At 34.7% G+C, this 25,698-nt stretch overlaps 1 protein-coding gene across 1 annotated transcript in view; it reads left to right on the top strand.

The window, feature by feature from the left end:
- LRP1B (LDL receptor related protein 1B) overlaps window positions 1-25,698 on the top strand; it is a 1,945,542-nt gene that overhangs the window by 1,384,287 nt on the left and 535,557 nt on the right. Inside the window, exons 33-35 of the mRNA XM_077153691.1 lie at window positions 14,620-14,760; window positions 18,880-19,005; window positions 20,530-20,661. Of these exons, the coding sequence (XP_077009806.1) occupies window positions 14,620-14,760; window positions 18,880-19,005; window positions 20,530-20,661 (399 nt within the window). The remainder of the gene's footprint in view (window positions 1-14,619; window positions 14,761-18,879; window positions 19,006-20,529; window positions 20,662-25,698) is intronic.

Genomic DNA, 25,698 nt, shown 5'->3' with positions numbered 1-25,698 from the left:
TCCAGTAAGTGGATGAAGACCCACCTTGAATGGGTGGAGATATATATTCATGGAAACCAACTAATAAAAAGGTCCCACCCAATTTTCACATCTCCATGAAATAACTTATTCAAAAAGATCCCACCCTACAATATTAAATCAGGATTAAAGAACATAGCTTTTCTGGGGTGCACAACAGTTTCAAACCAGCACAAGAAGAAAGTGCCTTTAATGGGAATCTCAATAATATCCAAGCTGAGAAACCATGGATTGAACAAATCTCATACAGACAGACTTGGAAGGTCATGATATGAGGCAGCATTAGAAACCTCAACAGCAAACACTCATGAATGTTGGCTTTAACTGACTCATAATCTATCACAGTGCCCCCTCCCTATGATCTGTCACAATATCCCAACCTTGCAGAGTTTGTTGTCATAGATAACTAAATGAATCCTTCCCTGTGTCCCAGTTTAGATTCCTGGGGCCAAAGTTCTAAATGTTCCATTCCATCCTAGTTTGAGCAGAACTTTTAAAGTCATCAATGTGTAAGGCATTGGTCCACTATGTATAAGCTCCTCTGAAATCACAGGGAGGTCTACTCTTAGTGTAACTACCCTGGGTGTGGTTAGAGGTATTATAACAATGATACAGAATTTAACCCTTTAGAACCCCCCTGTTCTAGTTTGCTAGCTGCCAGAATGCAATATACCAGAAACTGAATTCCCCTTTTAAAAAATTGTTAGCTTACAGTTCTAAATCATGAAAATGTCCCAATGAAAGCAAATCTATAAAAATGTCCAAATTAAGACACCCAGAAAAGGTTACCTTTACTCAAGAAAGGCTGATGATGTTCAGAGTTTCTCTCTCAACTGGAAAAGCACATGGCAAACACGGCATCTGCTAGCTCTCTCTCCAGGCTTCTTGTTTCATGAAGCTCCGCTGGGGACATATTCCTTCTTCATCTTCAAAGGTCTCTGGTTCCAAAGGCTCTCATAATTTTTGTGGCTCCAAAAATAATTATATCTGGCTCTCATAATTTTTGTGACTCTAAAAAGGGACTCTCAACAAAATGTTTCCTCATTTGAAGAATTCCAGTCAAGGCCCACCTAGAATGGGTGGAGCCACATCTGCCTCTAATCAAAAGTTAATACCCAGAATCAGGTAAGTGATATCTCCATGGGAACAATCAAAAAGCTTCCAACCAACAATATTGAATGAAGATTAAAAGACGTGTTTTTTCTGGGGTCCACCACAGATTCAAATCAGCATACCCTCATAACCAAGGATCAGTTTCCATTAGAAGTGTGAGGATGGTCTCTGCATACAATGTAATTCCCATACTTGCCTATTACACCTAACATTTACAATTGAATTCAACATAGAAAAGCCCAGTATTTCAATCCATTTAAAAAATTCTCCTTCTTATACCTTAGTTTATATGAATTGAGATATGCAGTATTATACTTGCTGATAGAAATGTGTATGTTGATGTATTCATACTCACACTGTTTAGAATTTAAAGACTAATATATGATGACCCAAACAACTGATATGCACAAATTACTACAGAGAAATAACAGAATAACAAGAGTGCACAGAGGCATGAGTGGAAATGGGTAGAAGCTATTAAGGAATAAAAACTAAAAAAATATAGACGTAGAGTTTGATAGGTTTAAAGTCAGGGTAACCAAACAGCCCAGGGCTTGCCAGTCTGTCACTACAAAATAGCACCACATTCATTTAATATTCACATTTGCTATGACTCTGAGTCCCAACTTGCCTGGAAGACTGAGAGATCCAATTTTTTCTTAAGGTTTCCTGCTTTAAACATTCCCCAGGATGATCAGAGTTCCATATTTCGATTTTAAATTGTTCTTCCTATTGTTTGCATTCTCCAAGAAGAAGCCAGGGCTACTTCACGTGAAAGATCTTAATTGCTGACATTCAAATAGTCGCTCTTCCAGCAAGAGAGCTGGCCCTTGTCCTTGTTTTTCATGCTGCCCCCAAGTTCACTAGTGAAACTCTATCTTAATCACTCCAGCGTCCATTGCACACAGGGGAAAAATGTGAAGAAGATCTGTTCTCCAGTGTTACATTTATTTAAGGCTATCAAAATGAAACAAAAGAAAACATACAAAAACCATCTGCCCAAGACTCCAGTGATACAATTCTAGGTGGTCAGTTTTTCATTTCCTTATCACTTTCTCTCTCTTATTGACATACAGCCTTGTTTTGGTTTGTTAAACTGTCAGAATGCAATATTCCAGAAATGAAACAGTTTTTAAAAAGGGAATTTAATAGTTACAAGTTTACAGTTCTAAGGACATGAAAGTGTCCAAATTAAGGCACCAACAAGAGGTGTCCTTCACTCAAGAAAGGCTGATGGCTTTTCTGAACAACTGGTCAGATGGGAAAGATTGTGGCTGGCATCTGCCGGTCCCTTACTCCTGGGCTCTGTTGCTTTGAGCCTTTCTTCCTGTGAAGGTTCCTTACTTGGCTTCTCCCTGGCTGGCTTTCACCTCTTGGTTCCCTTTGGCTCTCTCCAGGTTCTGACTTGTTTGACATCTTGTGGGAAGCCATATGGCAACATCTACTGGGCTTCAAGCATCTCCAAACATCCGTGTCTCTGTTCACCAAGTGTTGGCATCTGTGTCAGCTCTGCTCTCTCCAAAATGTTTCCTCTTTTAAAGAACTGCAGTAAACTAATCAAGACCAACCTAGAATGAGTGGCATCACATCTCCAAGGAATCAGAAGTTCACACACACTATTTTATGGGCCACATCTCTATCGAGATAATCTAATCAAAAGTTCACACCTACAGTATTGGATCAGAATTAAAAGAAATGGCTGCCCCCACAAGATAGAATCAGGATTAATACATGGCTTTCTTGGGTACATATAATAGCTTCAAACTGGCACAAGGCTTTTTGCTCAAAGCATGTAATAGACAACAGAGTGACTGACTTGAAGGTTATTTACAGTATTACCCCAAATTATTTCCTGAACCAGAATTTCTGTCAGATTATTGAGCATTTACTCATCATTATATATCTTATACTGTTTCAAGGAGTTGAAGATTCAGACTGAAAAGGTAACTCAGATCTCTACCTCTGTGGAATTTATGATTAGTTAGGGTAGACACTAAATATAAATATAAATGTAAAAGAAAATATAGAGAAAAGTACTATGAAATAAAAAGGGTAAAGTTTCCAGGAAGTTCTTCTAAGAAAGAGCTTTTCTGGGAGATAAAATAGCAAACAAAAAGCCCTAAGGCTCGAAAGTGCTTAATGTATTCATTAAGTGCTTAATGTATCTAGTTTGTTTTGGTAGTAAGGCAGGAACTTCTTTTTAAGAGGAGAGGATGGGGAGGGAATGTAGACTGAGGGATTTATCAGCTGTGGCAAAGTTTGAGTATTTCAACCTAATACCAGCTGAAGGGTTAAAGAGAGGAGTTTTATAATCTGGTTTATGTTTTAAAAGGATCACTCACTACTGTGTGAAGACTGGGGGAGGGTAAGAAATAATACTGGAGAACTTTAAGAGGCTGTTAACAGGAGTTTAAGTGAGAGATTGTAGTGGTTTGGAACTGAAAGGTAAGGAGAATTTGAGAACTAATTTGGAGGTAGGTAATTGGGATGTACTTTGGAGGTAATTTCAGACCTGCTCTCTCAGTGGCTTCTTTCAAAATATCTGAGACTCTCTTTATGCATATAATTGTGGTAACACAGATACAACAAAACAGTTCCCATTTTAACTATTTTCAAGTGAACAATTCAATGTACAGCATAATATTTTCCATTTTAACTATTTTCGAGTAAACAATTCAATGGTGTTAAATACATTTTCAGACTCTTTTGAATAATTACCCCATAAATCTACCCAGCCCTTAATGAATTATTGGATTTGGGGGAGGGTCAACACCTAACTTAATGCTCTTTAGACCTGGCATGAGAACCACGTCCCTGCACTGGATAACAAATCTGTTCCCCAGAAACATGCTGTTTTTAATCCCAGATCAGAAGTACTCTTTGGAGAATGCTCCCCACATGCCTACCCAATTCAAGAACATCCTAGAGATTGACCGCTAAAGCCCTTTCTCAGGCCCTGCACCTGGGGACTTGAAGTATGCACTAGGCTCCTTGGCTGGCATAGAAGCTCATCACTGAGGACTACATAAGGCCTGAGGAGCAGAAGGGGGAAGCCAGGGTAGCAGAGAAGCCCCATGAGATAATCTGGAAATCTCAGGCTCTTAACATCATGGTCAAGAACAATGAAGCTGGTTATGTACACACTGGTCAAGACACTGTCCTTGTTGCAAAATGCCCCATTGAATTCCTCCAGCCTCATCCTGCCAGACTGAGGGTAACAGCCTACTCCACCAGGACTATGGGCCAAGCTGGAGAAGGTGGTGATGGCCCAGAAGCTCTGAAGCCACTTTCTGATTTGCCCCAGTGACCAGTGCCTGGAAGTCTGTGGTCTATGGTGGACCAGAAAACCTGCTCTTCCTGTAGGAGAAAGCCCACGTCTAGAGGCTCAGTCATGTGTTAGGCAAGCTCATCTTGTCCTTAGAAGCTTGGTGCTGTTCTAGTTTTTAAGCTGCCAGAATGCAAGATACCAGAATGGCTTTTAAAAAGGGGAATTTATTAAGTTGCACATTTAAAGTTCTAAGGCCATGAAAATGTCCAGACTAAGATATCCAGGGAGAGATACCTTGATTCAAGAAAGGCCAATGGGTCCAGAGCACCTCAGTCAGCTGGCTTTCTCTCCTATTTTCTTCAGTGGCTTCCTCAGGGCGTTTTCTTTCATCTTCAAAGGTCTTGGTGCTTGGACTCTCCTGGCTCTGAAGATTTTTTCCAAAATGGTTCCCTTTTAAAGGGCTCCAGTAAGCAACCCCACCTTGAATGGGTAGAGACACACTTCCATGGAAACCACCTAATCAAAAGGTCCCACCCGCAATTGCATGGGTCACATCTACATGGAAACAACCAAAAGTTCCCACCCAGCAATATTGAATGAAATTAAAGAACTTGGCTTTTCTGGACTACGTAACAGATTCAAAACAGTATAGGTAGTCACAGGTACATTCTCACATTTACAAGTCTCAGTGTGGGTGGAGGGGGTCAGGTGTCTTGTGTGGGGCCATGGCACTACCTCATATGCCTGCAGGGAGCACTCTGCCACCGGCCCCTCCACAGACTCTGGTGGAGGCAAAGCAAGGCCACACCAGAGTCTCATCTCCAGCTCTGCCTGGGGCAAATCCAGCCAGACACCAGAACAAACCCACTGCTTGGATGTGCTGGGCTCCTCTCCCCAGTGCTCCAGGGACTCCAATTAGCAAAATAAGAGGAAAATTATTCTCTTAAATCTTTCTCCTAAACAATGAATTTGTAAAGTTCAAAAAATTAAGTTTTCTTTGACTACTGTTATCTCACTTGTTCACAATATTTACAAATATAAATAGAAGTTCTAAGATTTTATTTCCCCTACCCATATAGGTCGTTTTAGTAGAACTTGGAGACCACTGCATTAGAGGGATGCCACAAGATCCTGGGAGTGTTCACCACAGACAGTTAGAACAGAAAGGAAAGGCAGCTCTTTTCCACCATCAATAAATAAACCACTAATTTCAGCCAACCTCCCTGTAAATGTATGTCCCTAGCCACAAGAGAAGAGGTATAAAATCATTGAAAAAGTAGTACAAATCCATGCTTAGTTCTGAAAAAAGTAACTCCACATGCATTCTAATTGATGGTAGGAGAAAATAGTTTTCTAAATGTTTATGTGATAGCATCAATATAGCCACACTTATGTTTCTGATTTTTGTCAACCCACTAATTTGTTCATTCAGTATAGCTATCAATCACTGTCCTCGCCATTCGAGTCACTTAACTAAATAATTCTTTATTATATGAGTGCAGTAGTACTATTGCCATTTTACAGATAAGGAGAATGATACTGAGTCCAAATAAATTGCTCAAGATCATCCAGAAAGTAAGTGTCACAACCAGATATCAAATCACTTAAAACCAAACCACATTCTCTCACCTCTTATAGTGACTTGCAACCACTTGAAAACTAACCATGTCATTGGTGTATGTATATGTGCTAAGACAAGTTAGCAAGATATAGTATTAGCCCTGATGGATCTTACCTTTCGAATGAAAAGACAGACATGCAAATTTTAAAATGTGGTATAAGATTATGAATATTATTATAAAATTATGTACAGACCATAGAACATCACAGAGAATCAGGTGAAATATTCTACCTTTTGGAGCAAGTAAAGCTTAATATACAAAGTATAAGTTGAACTGAGTCTGTTAATCTAGAATCCATTATCCAGATAATAGGATGAAGGTAAAGGTAGTGTGAAAGGGAAAGCTTCCAGATGGAGAAAGCAAATTGAAGAGAAACACAAAAAAATGTGAATTATAATTTTTGAAAACCATAAATATTATCAACTCTATTTTAACCTCTTAATTGGATTAGAGAAAAATAGGAATAGGACACAGATAAAAGCATAATTCATCCACAATAAATAAAATTGTGACACAAGATGGATATTTAATACAATTGTATTTAGTTAAAATATTCAAATAGTCTTTTCTGACATGTGAGCTGAGTAGTTCTTCCTCTGCTCCTCCCCATTTTCTCTCTCCTCCTTTTCCTCTTTCTTTTGCTAAGGAGTACAACCTTAGATAACATCCATTTTCATTGAATAAACTAGGCTTTTTATTTCATGAATATCTCATCAGGCAGTTTTTCTGAGCTGCCTTGTTTTTTTGTCAGCTGCTTCCTTCCTCTCACTGAAATTCTCTCCATCATTACAGAAATATTAGTTTGCAGACAATACAGTCAAGCTGTCAAACTGAAAATTAAAATACCTGCCGTTCTCAAGTTTTCCTCCCCATAGCCCCAAACTGTCCCCACTGCCATCACTGAGGCAAGCCTCTCAATACAACAATTAACTGAATGACTTTAGGGCCATAGCTGTCAGTTCAAGATCTATAAAGGCTTCATTGCAAAACTCTGGACTTTGTCCTGCGATTTTCCACCCCCTCCTTCACCGTCCTCCAAATTCTGTGTGAGAAAAAAGAAAAGGAAACTCTTAGAAGGCAGGGCAAAGTGACTTCTAGTTTCCTCATTGTCACAAGAAACAGATTTTTGCACAAAGCTGAAGGGAAACATCAGAGAGCTGTTTCTGCACAATAGAACAGTTAACAAACTAACAGACTGCGTTAGGCAAACATGTCCACCTCCAATTGTCCAGGTGGAGAGGCGTTCCTGATTTGCAGTAGGTACAATGTAAAAGTGCAATGGTTACCATATCATTATAAATAATAAACCCATCCTGATGTATAGATATTACTCTACTTCATAATAGTTTCAATTATTATCATCACACTTTTTACAAACTGCCTTTTGGTTAATTTTCTTTGTCATAACCTAATTAATCTATCCCTGGAAAATTGAAAGTTGACTACAATTGAATATACATGGAACATTAAGCACTCGGGGCAGTAACAGATCTGGTGATGGGAAATCAAACAGATATCAAACCATGGATGGCCTTTATGCCAGGCTAAGGGGTTGGCAGGGGGTAATCATTGGAGAGTTTTAAACAGCAGAGAGGCATGCTCAGATCTGCATTAAAAAAATAACTCTAGTGTTTCCTCAGCAATGGTAGGAGAATAAGAAGTGATGAGGCCTGAGCAAAGCGATTTCAGTGGGAATGGAGAGGAAGTAGAATAACCTGAGGTAATAAGATAAAGAATTAAGTGGGCTTGCTTGTTTTGGATAGGACCATGGGAGAGATGATGGATTGGAGAGAGAGAAAAAAGAAAGATGTCTCTTGGATTTTTACCTCTGACAACCACCAGGGTGCGATGTGAGGAGTGTTCATTGTGAGAAGTCTACCAGGAAAGATGCATAATTGGGGAAAATAAAACGAATTTCATTTTGATAATGTTAAGTTTGAGGTTCTTTTGTTGTATCCAAGTAGATATTCCTACTATGAGCTGGATACATACAGAGCAGATTAAGAAAAGAATAGCACAATATATCAATTTCAGAGCTCTCAGGGGAATATCTAGTTAGTTGAGTCAAGAGTGGTATAGGATGCCCCAAACTCCACTCTCCTGCTCCCCATTTCCACGTGATAAACACAATTTATTTAAACCCTTTTGGTTATTTCTTCTGATCTTTCACTATATATAAATTTCAATTGAATATATTTATTGACCTGCTGCCCTGGCATCTGAAGCTGAATCTCTTAAGCCCTCTCCCTAACATGCATTTCACTTCTTTCTCCTGAAGACTTCTGATTTCCTGCTTCAATCTGCACAGTTTGCTCTCTGGGTTTGCTGCCGTCATCCTAGGGTTTCCATTCACCATCACTATGGGGGATTCTCTTTGTCTATCTTCTCTGTTTCCTTGGTCCTGTATATTCTTACCCAGTTTACTTGCTTGTTCAAGTGAAGTACAGCTTCCAGCAGCCTGCTGAAATAAGTGTGCACAGGGCAAGTTAATCAAGGCAATGTGTGTTTGAAAATGTTTTTATTCTACTTCTATATTTGTTTAGTAGGGTATGTAAGTTCTTGTAGGAAATCATTTTGCATGAGATCTTTTAAGACATGCTTGTTTGTCATTTCAGCAACATTGTTTGGATGTTTCAATCTGAAAATTGAAGTCCTTAAGTTCTAAAGAAAAATATTAATTTTTAAATGACTTTTTTTTCCTTCTGCTTTTTAATGATCTTTTTTCTGAACTCAGAAAATCTAGATGGTGAATGTATTGCCCAGGGTTCTCTGCAGAAATGGAACTGACAGAATGTGTGTGTACATATATATGCTGTATTAGTTTGTTATTGCTGCTGGAAAGTAATATCCAAGAAATGGAATGGTTTTTAAAAGGAGAATTTAATAAGTTACACGTTTACAGCTCTAATGCAGAGAAAACATCCAAACTAAGGCAACAAACAAGAGGTTACCTTCACTCAAGAAAGGCTGATGCCATCTGGAACACCTCTGTCAGCTGGGAAGGCACCTGGCTGGCATCTGCTGGTCACTTGCTCTTGGGCTGTGTTGCTTTCAGCCTCTTTTTCCTGTGGAAGTTCCTCACTTGGCACCTGTGGGCCTTCACTTAGTTCCTCTGGGACACAGCTCCGGGTCTGCCTCACTTACATTTTGTGGGAAGGCACATGGTGACATCTGCTGGGCCCTGCATCTCCAAACATCTGGGTCTTCTGTTTGCCCTGTCAGCTCTGAAGCAACTGTTTTCCAGGCATCTGCATTTAAATGTCTGTGTCTGTGTCTGCATCTGCTCTGAGTCTTCTCCAAAATGCCTCCCCTTTTAAACGACTCCAGAAAACTAATCAAGACCCACCTCAAATGAGTGGAGTCACATCTCCATCTAACCAAAAAGCCACACCCATGATTGGGCACATCACATCTCCCTGGTATAATCTAATCAGAAGTTGCTACTCTGTAATATTGAATCAGGATTAAAAAAAAAGGGCAGCCCCCACAAGATTGAATCAGGATTTAAACATGGCTTTTTGGGGTAAAAAACAGCTTTTTGGGGGGTATTTAACAATTTCAAACTGGCACAAATGTATATATAGTATTTAAATATTATGGTAATTTTTATAGCAATTGGCCCACACAACTATGTAGATGGTTAACTCCTAATGCCAGAAGCTGGGAACTCCAATGAAAGTTTTTGATGAAAACACCAGGAGAAACTGGCTGGCTGAAGTAGAGAGAGATTCTCCCTTTTGAACTGCTGAAATCTCACTTCTCCTTTTAAGGGCTTAGACTGATTTGGATGAGACTTCTTTCATTGTTGAAGGCAGTTCCTCGTTTGATTTTAGATGTAATTGGTCATAGATACAATCAATGTACTGATGACTTAAATTCATGAACTATCTTCACAGTAATAATCAGGTCAGAGCTTCCTTGACCAAACAACTAGATACATATGTTTAATGTTGGGCCAGCTGGTAGGTAGGGGCTCCTTTTCTCTTTTAATATCTTTGCTGTGTCATGTGTAAAAAGAATAACATTTAGGATAACTGAATTCTCTTTCTTTGTTTTAATAATTCATGAATAGCTTTGTGTTTGGGCCATGACTTATTGTACTGCCTTTTGTTTTCCTAGAATTTAGCTGTTGGTCATTTTATCATTTGCCCTTTTTATAATGTTCATGTTTGTTCCAAATTCTCAAACATTATATATATTCATATGAATGTCTTCTTTCTTTGCTTCCTTCCTTTATTCCTATTTATAAATCTGTATTGGCATTATATTAATTTATTAATTATAAAATAAAATTAATGTATTACAAGCAAATGTTTATTAATTTATTATATCAATAAGATATAAAATGTGATATATATGTATATATTTTCCCATTCTCCTCAAACATGGTTAAAATTTTGGTATATAATTCACACTTGATTATACTCCTCTAAGAATTTTTAAGGAGTTGCTTCACTGTCTTATTATTATCTGTTGTTGTTGTAATGTCTGATGCAACTTTGATTTTTAAAAAAATTTTCCTTTCAGAATGGAATTTTGAAATTCAAAGAACTCTTTTTGCTGGTAGATTAACTGTAGTAATGGTACTCAAAGTTTTTTGGTCTCAAGACCCATTTATACTCTTAAAAACTATCAAAGACCCCAAAGAACCTTTTAAATTTGGCTTATATATACATTAATATTCACATTATTATGATTTAATATGAAATATTTTTAAGCATCTATTAATTTATTTAGGAACAAAAATTAACACATTCCCTGCTAATATAAATTATATTTTTAACAAAAAGTTAACTAAATTTTCTAAAAAAAGTAGTGAGGAGACTGGTAATGTTTTACGTGTTTGTAAATCTCTTTAATTTATGACTTCATATAACAGAGCTAGATTCTGATATCTGGTTCAGCAAATGTTGTTTGGTTGAAGTTTATATAGTTAGGAAAGGAAGGTTGGTTTTAATGCCTTTTCAAACAACTGTAAATATTTTCTTTAAAACTACGCCAAAACTCAATAAGTGGTAGTTTCTTAAAGGCTAGTTTCAATGACCGTGGCATTAAACTTTTTACTCTCTTGACATTAAAATCCAATGGTCTAGTTTGCACTTTCATTGCTCCTATATTGCTTCATACACGTTTTTTCCTTGGTCATATGGAAAATAATGGTTCTCTGAGTGATGCAGATGTCCCATTTAGACATTTTATTCTACCATGTCAAAAAAACTAAATTCATGTATCTCATCAGAAAAATCTTTAAGGATCAAGAAGCTATTAAACTCATGATGTTGCACACAAGTTTTCCAACACTCTGATTTTCATTTGAAAGCTTGAATTGAATCTCTAGAAGCAAATTTTCTCAATTGTTTTGTTTTTTACCTGTTGCAACAGGCTTATGTCATTCATTTTTGAGAAAATATATCAAAATACCTAATTATTTTTAACCATAAATTGTCCATGTCATTCTTTCAAATAAAAATGTTTTTCTATGAAAAAAGCAGCTAACTCTACTTACAATTCAAGCAATATGACAAGTACATCTTTTTTCAAGACCAATCATCATATTTTGTGTACAGAATTAATATTCTATACATGCTTTCCATTTTTTCATATGGAACATTAAAAAGGCATATGTTCAAGAGTCAATATTTAATGAAATCAAAATAATCTTTATGGTTAATTAAGGATATTGTTAATTAAAATTTGGCATTTATCCCCCTCTGTGCATGGCAGTAAAAAATCAATGATTCCTAGTAGATTGGAGACACAGTGTATTGGATGTTTCAGTCTGATATTCTATTTCCCCTTCCTTCTCTATCATATATTATTTCTGTTTTCTGCATTTTCAATATTCAGGAAGATTTCTTCATTTCCTAGACACTGCATTTCTTAGTCCCCTCTATTAAAAAAAAATTTTTATTTACATAATTTGTTTTTAATCTCTAAGAACTCAATCTGTAAGTGTTCCTATTTTCATAGCAGAAATCTCATTTTTCTAGAATGAGATATGTTTTAAAATCTCTTTGAACATGTTAATTAATTTGATGATTTGTAAAGCTTTTTTCTGAATTATTATAATGTGTGCCCCTGCATTTATCTTAGTGTTTATTTTTCATGCACCTAGTAGTGTCTAAGTGTACTAGGAAATGAAGAAATGGACCAGAATATTGAAAAAAAAAAAAAAAAACAGAAAAAAAGAAACAGAAAATATAATAGAAAAGGAAGAAGTAACAGAATACCAGTCTAGGAGGTCCAGTACTCTGTGTCATCAATCTCCGAGGAATCACTGATTTCTCATTGCTACACACCAAGGGAAAAAATGACAATTTTAATCAAAATGATTTAAATTTTTATTTGAAGCTTTCCAGTTTGACCTGGAGTTCCTTGGTTTCCCATGATATCAAACCAACAAGGACTGGGTATCCATCATGAGTTTCCTTTATTTTATGAAAGTAGAAGTCTTTTCACTAGCTGTTTTCCTTGAGGAGGATTTCTTCCTGAGAGCTCTGCACAACATTGGATACTGTCGCTTGCAGATTTTGCTTTAAGAGGGAGCTGGGAATCAGGCTTTGGGTCTCCAAATGCCAAAATGAGGAGAACTTTGTTGCAGGATGCCAGCCTTGATGTCACAAAACTTTTTATTAAGCTTTTTACAAAAGAGCTATGATTATTTATTTATTCATTTGAGATTTTATATCAGCTGCTTGCCTTCTATAAACTCAGAGTAAAGGGTTAAGGAGATGGATTTAGTATAAAATATCTTCCCTTTATCACTTGAATTTCATCCTAACTTGGCACCTTGACCCCTCCTCCCACCATCGTTTAAGGCTTAAATCAGTGCCATTCAGAGTTCAATAGAGAGGGATAGCTCCTGTTTATTCCTTTGTAGCCCTCTTTTTTCCCACATTTTAGGCTACAACTTTATCTGTCTGCTTCCCTATTTTCTCATTTTCATAAGCATGCCATATTTTAACAATGCTTAAATGTCACCCTCATTCTCTCTTTGTTGTGGGTTTGTTCCTTTTGGCTTCTATATTTTTACAATAGTGGCCTTGTGGAAGAAATAGAAGGGAAAATGTGTTCAGCCCACAACACCCGCTATGCACCTTTTAATAAAGTCGATTTTCTAAGGGAAGCGGTGAAGATTTCTATTCCTTTTTCTTCATAGGGAAACTCTCTGGTCGTTTGTAAATTCATGGGTTCAAGTAAAGCCATGAGTGAATGTTCTATTCAACTTCACCATCATAATCTAGTTCCATACCCATGTCAGGAGTAGGCCAACTCTACTCCATCCATCCACTGAGAGAAGTACTGTAGAGATGTGTATTACAGCGTGGGCTCTGAAATCAGTGTTTGGTTCATAATCTGGCGCCACTCTTCAATCTGTGACAAAGCCCTCAATATTCTTAGCTCTAAAATGAAATAATAATATGGTGTTTACCTTATGGAATTGTGAAGATTAAATGAACTAACGTGAGGGCAGTGTTTAGAATTGTGCCAGGCACAAAATAAGATTCAGTAAGGGATAAATATTGATGTCAGTGTTAGTAATGTTATTAACGATACTTGAAGCCAGACACTGTCAGTCAAAGTGAGCATAATTGGCATTCAAGTGAGCATAAATGCATCTTGAAGGTAAAGACCGCATTGTTTTGCTGATAGAATTAAATGATCTAGTTTGACTTCTAGGTCGAAATTGATTTGTGGTCTCAATTGTTATTAATTAGATTCATGTGGAAAAGTATCAATTGTTCAGAACCTTTAAAATTATACACTTTATTTTTACTATTGTGTTACTTTAAGCTTTTTAATGCATTCAGCCTGGAGTTCTGGGAATAATACCTATTTAGGAGACGGAAAGATCAAATGCATAAATTTTATAATCTCTATGAGTATCAAATTCTTTATTTGTGAAATGAGAATAATAATGATTTTCTTAAAATTTTACTGTGACTATTTGAAATAATCTAATAATAAATGTATAATTCTCATTAGAATGCTGTTTACTGGATACCAGGAATCTATTTGCTGCCTATTGTAGAGTGCCTAATGGCCTGTGAGCACTCAATATGACTGAAGAGTGTAAGTCAATAAAATTTTGGAGAAAGGAATGCAAACAGTGAGAGAAACACATGAGGTTTCTATAAGTGTAAATAAACTAACAATGGAGAGCAGCAATGTTTAAACACTTGCACACTTTAAGTAAATAGAAAGTTGGAAAATAGTCTCTGTAATTATGTTTTCAATATGCTATTGAATTTTGTCATTTACTTTCAAATATAATGCAAAAGTACTGTGATCATATTTAAATATCTAAATCATAAAATGTTGCATATAATTTGAAATATGATTTTATTTATATCTTGTCTTTTTTTTAAAGAAAGAAAAGTTGAAGTCAAAAATTTCTAATTGGAGATGGAGGAAAGAAATTTGAAAAACAAAATGTCATAGGGTCAGCATTTTTAAAAGTAAAAATAGTTTTATTGTTTCTTTTGAAAGCAGAGTTTGGGAATATAAGAAAGAAATCAAAAAGTATTATAGTTGAATAGCTATTTATTAGTATTTAATAAGATGATTATCTTTTTGTTAAAAAATTCATTTTTCTAGATAAGAAACTATGGTGGGCAGACCAAAACTTGGCTCAGCTGGGAACCTGCAGCAAAAGAGATGGAAGAAACCCCACTGTTCTACGAAATAAGACTTCTGGAGTTGTTCATATGAAAGTGTATGATAAAGAAACACAGCAAGGTAAATCACACTGTAATGAATTCATGCTGCCTTTTGAATATATAGTGTTCTCTTTTTTTCATATTATTTTCTGAATTCAACAATTGAAGTCTCCTATTCTTGCTTCTGATAAAAAAGAATTTAAAAAAAGGAAATTAATACTGTGAAAGAAATGCTTTCACCATCAGGTGCTCAGTGAGCTTTCAAAACATCAGCAAAACAGCCCTCAGAATCTTGATTTGTCAGGTTTTCAAATGTGTCTTATCCAGTTCTTGATTAGGAAATAGGCACCTAAGAGAAAATATCCCAGTGAAATATTTTGAGCCAAATACTGAATGAATGCCAAATACCAAATACTGAATGAACTAGGGGACTTCAAATGGACTGTGTCAACATAAGAATTTCATGTATAAAAGCACTACATTGCTTGGTGCTAAACATTTGCTTTTTTTGTTTTTCCATCTTCAAATGGTGTGCAGTGAAATGGAGTGAGAGCTAACAGATGTTTTACATAGGTGACTTGTCACATTGCCCAAATGGCAATTAAATTAGAGATGCCAGCCAGTAATACCCCACACCTGCTAGCTGCTTTTTAGTTTTTGCTCCATGATCCATGACATTAGCAGAAACTCTCTATCTAAAAAAAAAAATTAACAAATAAATCTTTTTCTTTTTACTATATTCTGCTTTCCAACTTCAATATTTGCTATGAAAATCCTTAGAGTGCTATTGTTCTATCAATATCAATCAATATCTATAGATTGTTCATAGGAAAAATTTTCACAAAGATTTTTGGATGTTAAGAAAGGGATTTTCATATGAAGGATTTGGGGCATATAGTCTAGAGCAGAGAAGTATGTGAGTAAGAACAGAGAACTAAGGGGATCACTCTCTATTTATGAAGACAAGTTGTAACCATCAACTAGGCAGGATTGATTGGCAATAGCAATTGACACCCATGATTATACTTCAGGAGGGAAAATGGAGAACAAATTCATGATTGGCTTTCCCTCTACAGAGAATAGGGTCAACTTTGCCCTGAGATTCTTTCTTGCCAGAGACAAAAGGAAACATAGTGTTTTTTTAATGAAAAAAATAATTTCAATGGAAAAGAATTGCTTTAAAAATTATTTGAAAGGGTGGGCCATAGTGACTCCTCAGGCAGAATTCTCGCCTGCTATGCCGGAGGCCCGGATTCGATTCCCGGTGCCTGTCCATGTAAAAAAATAATAATAATAAAAATTATTTGAAGTGATTACTGGGCTCCCAGCATAAGTGAGAAAACATCAACATCCAAACATTTGTATATCAACCTATATTTTTTCTCTGACATTTGTTTGGTCATTATCAGTATTTATCAACAAGGGTATCTTCACTGACATTTTAGTAATGAAACTTTGTCTGGATCAGACTGCATAATTTCACTGACTTCCAAGTCTTAGGGAATAGATTATGTAAATGAGAATAATAGAAATATTGGTATTCATTATATGAAGTATTGTGAAATCTCGCTGTGACAAATCTTTGTGTATAGCCTGTACTTCATGAGGATAACCTGACAACATGAAGCTGTTAACGGTGAGTGAGGAATTAATTATATTTTCCAGACATTTAAAAATCTCTAGTTACTTTTTCAGAATGTGAGCAATCATGTGTTTTGCTCCAAAACTAATTAATATATTGATTTTTTGCTAGGTACAGTTCTAACAAAATTTCTAGGAGGAAAATTTTAGTGTATTATACTTGACCTACTTTGTTCTTATTAACAGGGTTTCCTTAATCTTTTAAGAATTTATCCTGTAGGTTCAGTTGGGTGTTCTATACACTGTGAAAATATTGTCAAACTGATAAGGACTTCTTAGCACTTAGAAATTAGTAGGATAATATGACTAAGTTTAGTACACAGTGAAAATACCATTTTTACTAGAAGAATATGCTGATAAAAGCATCTGTATTAAAGGCAATCCCATTAACAAAATTACTGCGGGTAGCTTAAAAGCTTCATTAGTATGAAATACGATCAATTTAGGAGTATTTAAGGTGTTAACATTACTACCTCTTTGGATTTCAAAGTATAATTAGCCACCTCATTCATCATTTTTGACGTAGATCACTGGAGAGTTGAGACTTCTTACTTGTCAAGTGGACTTTCTAGCTCCGCTAGAGATTTGGGGCATGAGCTTTAAACATCGGTATCATTCCCCCATATTAAGCCAAGCTAAGTATTTCTATTTTGACAGAAAACCGCTACTGAAATCATTTTTTACTTTTAAAAATCATTTATGTATGTACTGCTTCAGTCTATATTCAATTGGCAAAGATATTTACTTATTGTAGATAATGGTTAATTTCATTATTTTGCTTTATTTTTAAACTTTTCTCTCTTTCACTATCCATTTTCTCTTAGACACTAAACAAACGACATGTGACGTATGTATTGTGTTCAAAACAATTGATAAAATACATTAATTTTGTTATTTATTAAAAAATAAGTAAATATAAATTTATATAATGTTTTATTGCAATTGTTTACTACTTGCAAAATCCCAGCAGGGCTGTTCCCTTCTCTTTTCACATATTTTTTTATTATCAGGGTTATATTTGCATAACCCCTCATTTTCTCTTAATCTTGTAACTCATTTTCTTCTTCAACCTATTTTTCTTCAGTTTTTTCAGTTCCCTTATTTCTCTCTTACTCCTTTTCAAGTTAAACTTTTTGGTCAAATATCACGTTAATCTCTCTCCAGTCTTTCAGACTTCAGTCGTAATTAAAAAACAATCTGCATCTAAATCCATGTCTCTATAGATTGTTATCAGGTTAATATATATGCATATGCTTCCTATAAAATGAAATGTAAACGCCATTACTATGAAATCACTGCAAATCTATAAATATAATTGTTTATTAAAATTATTTGAATTCTGAAATTTCATCTAAGTATTTTAAGTCAGCTTGGGAAAATGGGAATGTATTAAGTCCTCATTAGTTTATGTAGGAGATAAATGCAATCATTTCAAAAGTTTAAGACAACTTCAAATTTTAGCACATGGCTGTATATAAAATGAATTTCAGCATCGACTGAAATGACTATAGGAAACTAGGAAATGATCAGAGAAGGTAGTAGATTGCCTGATGAGAAATCCCCTAAGTGGAGAGTATTTCACACTTCAAAAATGACAGCACTCTTTATGGGTTCGAGTGAACAATTAAATCTTATCAGACTATTTTGAATTCAGGAGATGAGAAATAACGAGCTGCATTGGTATTTTTAATTTTCTGTAGAGCAATGTTGATATATAACTTTCACAATGCTTTGAAATTCTCACTGGATTTACTGTACTTTATGCCAGAACTTGAACATACTGTAAATGGCATTGCATGTCCTAGAATAATAAAAATGTTGTAAAATTGGATAGTTAATGAACTTGCTGAGTAAGACCATAAATTACTTAGCTCTCATGCCGTTAGCTTTAATTACCACATTGGGCCTAGTAAATTCAATGGAACATCTTTATACAATGCCTATCTATGCTTACCTGACTAATATTTGCCATTGCTACTGTGCAAGAATAAGGATAATTAAAATACCCATTAATTAGGTGACTCTTTTGAGTATGCTTTAAATAGATTTTGGGAGATTCATGTTCCTAACAATGGGAAATTTATTTCCTTGCTTTTAAAAATTAATTAAATAAGTATATACCTATATCCTTTCCTTTAATGGCATAATCTTTTAGTTGAGTTTGTAATATAATTTAAAAGCTATTTTTATGACACATTTGGATAAAGCATTCTTGCAAAGGAAGCAACTATGAAGTCAGAGTGAAATTTAGAAGATGAAACCCAAAGAAATATAATAATAAAACCTCTTGGACTCCATGATTTTAAATTTCCTTGTGCTTTTCTGAAAGTTTGACTCTTCCAATGTATCCCCACTAAGTTGTTTGGAAGGTCAGGATCCAATCATAAGCTGCTGCTTTAAATTAATTGGGAAAATAGAGTGTGCTACTAACAAGAATGAACCAGCTATATTAGGGCATCAAGAATAGCAGATACAGTTAAGTTATTGATATTGAATAAAACTTTTTTCATGAATTTTATTTTTCTTTCCCTCCCCTTTTTTTTCTTCTTCTATGCAGGCAGCAATTCCTGCCAACTAAATAATGGTGGATGCTCCCAGCTTTGCTTGCCAACGTCCCAAACTACCAGGGCCTGTGTGTGTACCGTGGGATATTACCTCCAAAAGAACCGCATGTCGTGTCAAGGTATAAAGTCCTGAAAAATCTTAGCTTTGATGCATTCACTTCATCTTGCATTAGGCCACACCGAATTTGGGGCAACTAAAATCAGTTGAAAATTAGAAAAAATAATATTCTCTTGTTATTAGTATAATGGTGCACTGATTAGTCTCATATATGTAGAATTTTAAAATAGCTTAAATATTTGTAATATCATTGTCCTTCCTTGTAAAAGGTCCTAATTTCTTAGTTATTTTCAGGAACTGCAGTTTATTATCAAACCTTTAGCCTAGTCCAGTAGAAATGACCTTTGAATAGACAAAAGTTGAAGTAAAAGCCAAGGTTGATTAGCAGGAATTAAATTCCATCTTAAAGGAACTCTTTTTTTTTTTTTACTTTCTTTCAACTATTTAAGAAAGAGCACCAGAGAAAATATGAGGTCGCAGGTTTTTGCATAGAAGAGCAATACAAAATAATGGGAACTAAGAAATCTCCCTGTTGCTTGCTCCATAGAGTCTATCTAGCCTCAAAGAATGTTAGTTCTAAAATGATCTTACCTATCCAGTTGTCATAGCTTAATTTTAATTAAAAATGCTCCAGTTTTATATGAGAAATATGACTAGTAGTATTATTTATTTTATTTTACTTCATTTTATTACCAAATATTTATATGATGCTTACTATATGTGAGGCACTATTCCAAACACCTTACACTTATTAATGTACTTAATTTTCATAAGTCTATGATGTAGGTATGTAATTATCTCGTTACAGATGAGAAAACTGAGGCACAAAGAGATTAAGTAATTTGTCCAAATCTCCAAGCTAGGAAGGAGTGGAGATAAATTCAAATTTGGTCAATCTGGTTTCAATAAGAAAACATTTATATGTAATATTTCATACATATATACACATACACACATTTCTATACATATAGTTACCTGTGTATTATAGTTTTATACATATACATACATATATATTTTATTTAAGAATATGCCTCTGATGCTGAAAAAACATGACTTTATTAACAAAAATTAAGTACTTTCCAAAGATTTAAGAAGTCTAACTGCATCTTAGGAGTTCAGTTATAGAGAAATAAAAGTAGAGAAAAAATAGAGAAAAGCAAAACATATTTAAACTAAAAATTCACTATCATTTTTAAACAGAGATGCTTGGATTTTAGAAAAGATAGTGAATTCTAGCTGTGAAGGGATTATTCTTTCCCATGGCATTTATATAAGTGTGGTTCCAAACCGATAGCATCATCATCACTTGGGATCTTTTTAGAAATGCTATCAGACTACACTAAATCAGAAATTCTGGAACAAGACCCAGCAATCTGTAATTTAACAAGTCCTCTAGGAAATTCTGATGCATAGTCAAATTTGAGAACCTCCATTTTCCATACCTTTCCAAATGTATAGTGTACAATTAAAAAAAACGCACAAGACTGAAAAGAAATTTATGAGGATAAATTAAGAATGTTAAAAATAATATTAAATGAGATGTGCTTTAGCTTTATTTATTTATTTATCCATTTGTCCATTTTAGGTATAGAATCATTTCTTATGTACTCTGTTCATGAGGGAATCAGGGGAATTCCTCTTGAGCCAAGTGACAAAACGGATGCTTTGATGCCCATATCAGGAGCATCATTTGCTGTGGGGATAGATTTCCATGCAGGTAAGTACCTTTTTACTCATAATTTATGTATAATGTACTCATCTGATTTATTAAACATAATGGAAACATTACCTTTCTATCTATACACTGAAAGACAAGATGAGAAATAAGAAAGCAAATTAGAGATAAATTTTTAAGCCTATCATGAATTGTTCTTAATGTGTTTTGGATAGGTAGATGAAAAATCAAGTAAAATTTCCCCTAAAGCATAGCATTTGAATAGAGAGTGTAATAATATGCCATGATTGGCATTTGTTTGCTTGTTTTATGTATTTTTTCTCAAATGATTCCTTTACTTTTATCTAGTGTATAAAAATAAGAAGCATTATGATTGTATTAGAAATATTTTCAGGATGTGATTGTATGTTCTAATATAAACAGTGGCAAATGAAATCCTAAGAATGAAAAAAATTATATGTGCTTTGCCATTTTAATATTTTTTTGCTTTAGTTTTCTGGCTGGTAAAAAAAAATACCATGCAATGGATTTCTTTAAACAATAAACAACAAGAATTTATTGGTTTATGGTTTGAAGTAGTCCAAAATTGAGGCATCATCAAAACAATGCTTCCTCTCAGATGACTGTGGAGTGCTAAGTCTCGCTGCCAAGGATCATTGATCCTTGGCTTTTCTGTAGCATCGCACAGCACACACTGAGTCTTTCTTTTTAGGGTTGTCCTCTAATTTCTTTTCCGATTGCATTGGCTTCTAGCTTCTGGCTGCTGCCTCAGGCTTCTCGGTCTGTAGCCTTCCCTATAAAGCTTTCAGTAATAGAATAAAAAGCCATCCTGAGGATGTGCAAGGGTAGTTCAGTGGTAAAATTCTCACCTGCCATGCAGGAAACCCAGGTTCGATTCCCAGCCCATGCACTTCCCAAAGAAACAACTAGCAAAACAAACAAAAAACACACCAAACAAAAATCCAACAAATGTTGCTGCAATAAGGGGATGCTCACATGGAAAAAAAATGAAATGTGACCCTGCCAAACAGCACGCAAAAAAAAGCCATCCTGATTCTTAACTGAAGTAACCTCATCAAAAGTCCTATTTACACTAGGTTTACACCCACAGGAATGGATTGAAATGAAGAACATGTTTTTTCTGGTGTACATAACTCCAAGCCCCCACATATGAATCATTTTAGAGTAATATTTTACCTTACCTTCTTATGTTTTAGCAAACAGTGAAAGAAAGCAGATTGGACAATAATATTTTGCTGTGTGTAATAGAAATATAAAATATCCATGGTAGATACTGTTCAATTTATTGAATAAAACTATTTTTTTAATGTCAATCACTAAATTCAGATATGGTTTCAACATTAGGTATACTTTTTTCAATGATACTCAGATTCATTATTTCTACACTTTAGGATTTAAATTTATAAAAACAAGTGTCTCCACCTCTCATTCTAGCTAAACCATATGCTACCTGGGTTAGTGCTTCACTGTTAGACATGTACACACCTATTCCCACTGTTTTGGTTTTTGTAAAGCCTTAATTTTACCTAATGTCAAAAAACAAATACATCTTTGGTTTATAATCTTAAAAAGTATTTTAACATCAGCATGTGGGATCTAGTAGTAATATTATTTTATTTTCCCATCTACAACACATTTTGTTTACTCATGTGTTAATGAAAGTCTTGGTGAGAAATTAATGAATTATGGGGTTCTTCACAAATTCTCTAAAGATAGCTTTTTTAAAGTAAATTATTTTGTACCAAATATTTGGACTCAAAGAGGCAAAGCTGTTACACTTTTGAGAGGGACTTTCTCAAAAGGAAATGCATGCAAATATAGCATTTTTATTGAACGACATGTTAATTTTTCAAAAACACATTGTGATTTTGATCAAACAAAGCTATTTTGATTATTTGTGTAAGTTCATTACCCTACCATACATAATCTACCTGGCCTCCTATTTACATTATATTATTCTTAAGAATTTTCTCACATAATACTTTTCAAGTTCAAAACTAAGAAAACTTGGACTTGAAAGCATTTTATGTATGTACGCACATATTTTTACTAAGTACATAATTGCTTATTTTTCTGGTATCACATATCCTGTTCTTTTAAAGACACCATAATGACTCTAAATAGTATTTGACAAAATTCCATGAAGGAGGCACATTAAATTGTTATTTTTTTCTAAACATCCCACTTAGTAAATCTCTTTCTCTTTAAGGGTAAACTTTATTTTTGAGTTGAAATCATCTCTGGCATTTTATATAGGCCCTGAAATATTGAAATTTATTATGTGCCATAGAGCCATTATTAAATAATCTCTTGTAGAGGAAACTTATTTGCAGAGAATAGTACTGTTTTTGATTCAGAATGCCCAGTGATTATCAAAATCACAATATTTTCATCAAAGTAGATATTCATCATAAAGAGTTACCTAGTGTTATTTAAACTTTATGGTCTTCACATCCCTGTTAAGAAATTAGGTAGCAAGTAGTACTCCTATATTATAGATAGAGCATGTGGAAGGCAAAAATACCCAACAGCTTATATTGTGCACACTCATTTCTGCTCTTATTTTTTTCATATTTTCTCATATTCTTCATATTGTGCCTACCACATTTTTAAATTGCATGTAATATAGAGAATTATTTTCAGAAAATATTTCTTCTAAACATAAAAGGATATCAGTGCATGAGATAGGCATATGGGTAGAATGTTTAAGAATCTATTAAAAATCCCTACCTGTTAATCAGAAAACAGCAGCACAAAACTTGCTGTCAAACCCAAGAGGGTTGGAGACCAAGGAGCAAGTACTGCTTAAAACGGAAGGATCCAGGCTAGCAGCTGAGAACCTGAATTCTAATGCCAGCTCAGCCACTTCCAAGCTGTGTGATTTTTTCATAGTTATTTCATTTTTCTGAGGCTCAATTTCCTTGCTCTTTGGAGAATGGGAATATTTAGATCAATGTATAAAATGTTTGGCACAGTGACTTATATACTAGGTGCTTAGAAAATGGTAAAATATATATAGTAATGGAAATTTCTACAATGTGAATTGTCATACCCCCCACACACACACATATATTTTGCAAACATAGCCTAGATGCATTTAAACTCCTTATTAGTAAGGATTTTGTTTTCCTGTTCTCTTGGCCTATATTATATTTTCTTTTCAGTTTTCTGTATAGAACAATAGGGAATAGTAAGTACTTGGGGGCAAAAAGAATGTATTAATAAACTTCCCTAGTGAAGGTAAACTTTAACAATAATCATCATCATCATCCAGTCTGTACAGCAGCTACTTAAAGATTAAATAATATCACCAGGGTTTGATGACATTAATTGTAAACCTAGTAGGTTAGCATTCAGTGCTTGGACAATGAACCAACTGAACTACTGCAGATAATAGTGGTATCAAGCTTTCAACTACTTCTCTGTCTTACTTTTGTGCTTCCCTCTACTTTTTAGTCTTCCTTTACTAATTGTGTTTTATGAAAATATTTTAGGCTCAGAATTGGCTTTAGCAGCCTAATTTATAATATTATTGTAAGCAGTATATAAGCCCTGTAACTTTGTTGAATGACGTTGCTTCAGGGAGAAAAGAAGAAAAATAACTAGATTGTTTCTGAAAAAGAAAACACTCTTTGATGAGTCAATCTACTTTTTTTTCTTACCGTGACCTTAATGCTTCCTCTGATTTCTAGGTTCTGCCTCTGTAAGTTACCTTTGCTGACATTCTGTTTCTTCTTCTTCCATTAGTGACATTTATTTCATGGGCATAATCCTTACATTACAGTCAAAGAAATAAAGATGACAAAATAGAAGGGCATAGATACTCCTTATTCAAATTTAATGGCTCCCATCCTAATGATGTGACAGTGTGGCGAGAAGAAACACTTGTTAAGTACAGTTATCATTAAATATGCGAGTTTTTTTTTTTATTACTGCAACTTTACAGGGAAATGTATATTGTTAAAACCTATACATTTCATAAAGATTAAGAGATCTGCGTCTTGCTGGGTTTGGGTCTAATGAATTAAAGCTTTCTGTAGCGAAAGGATTCCTTTTGCCAGATGAAGCAATTCTGACTACTATCCACAGAAGAAAGAATACCCTGTGGCTCAATTTAAAATGTTCAAAGAACTCTTATCTCTTCACTGGAAAAGTCCCATTTCACTGGAAAAGAAAAAAAAAATTGAACTTTGAAAATCCTTGCCTGCTGGGTGATTTTCCTCCCGATAAGTGAATACTGCATTTGATGCTTTAAAAGATAAATCTTAGGAGGAAAAAGAAGCTTTCAAAAACAAAGCCTATCATCCTGCTCATTTACGTGATCTTTAATAAGCAATACTCTATACATACTCACCCCTTTTGAGGGTATGTATGACTTTTTCATAATAATCAAATTATATGATGCTACCTGAATAGAGGACATTCTATTCAGAGGATGATTAGTTACCTGAAAATTTCAATCTTAAATTCATTTTTTATCTTTTATCTCTTCCATCCAACTTTGGATCATCCAATTCAAAGTGACAAACTCTGATTACTATCTATTAGGAGTAAAAAATCAAAGCCAAATTCCTGTGGAACATAAAGACAAACAAGGAATAGTTTCCTAGGTAATGCAAAAGTTGATTACTTCAGATCCTTTTTTTATTTATTTAAAGAGAGGATCAAAGGACCATCATTTTTATTTCTTTGCTTGGCACACACTATGAGGAATTTTCTAATACCATTTTATACCATCACATAATGAACTGGCTAGTGAGATAATATTAAATGCTGAAGAAGAACATGTGACAAAATATCTTTGTTGCATTTCCACAGTGTCACCTTTTTACATGGAATAATCTATCTTTAATAACCCCAAAGAATGTTCATATATCTTGAGTTATAGCTGGAAGAAACACCTAATATTATTCGGTAGGATGCCCTCAAATAAGAAAATTGGAAACTTTGAGAGTTCAAGAGCTATAGCCTAATAGTGCATCCCATTCCCAGTTCTTTCCATTATGCCATCTTCCGTTCGTAATCATTGAAACAATATCTTATTTAGACCATTGTTAA

This window comes from Tamandua tetradactyla, chromosome 3 (genome assembly GCF_023851605.1).
Source record: "Tamandua tetradactyla isolate mTamTet1 chromosome 3, mTamTet1.pri, whole genome shotgun sequence".
NCBI lineage: Eukaryota > Metazoa > Chordata > Mammalia > Pilosa > Myrmecophagidae > Tamandua > Tamandua tetradactyla.
Note: the sequence above shows the minus strand (reverse complement) of the source record. Positions and strands in the feature narration are given on the sequence as shown.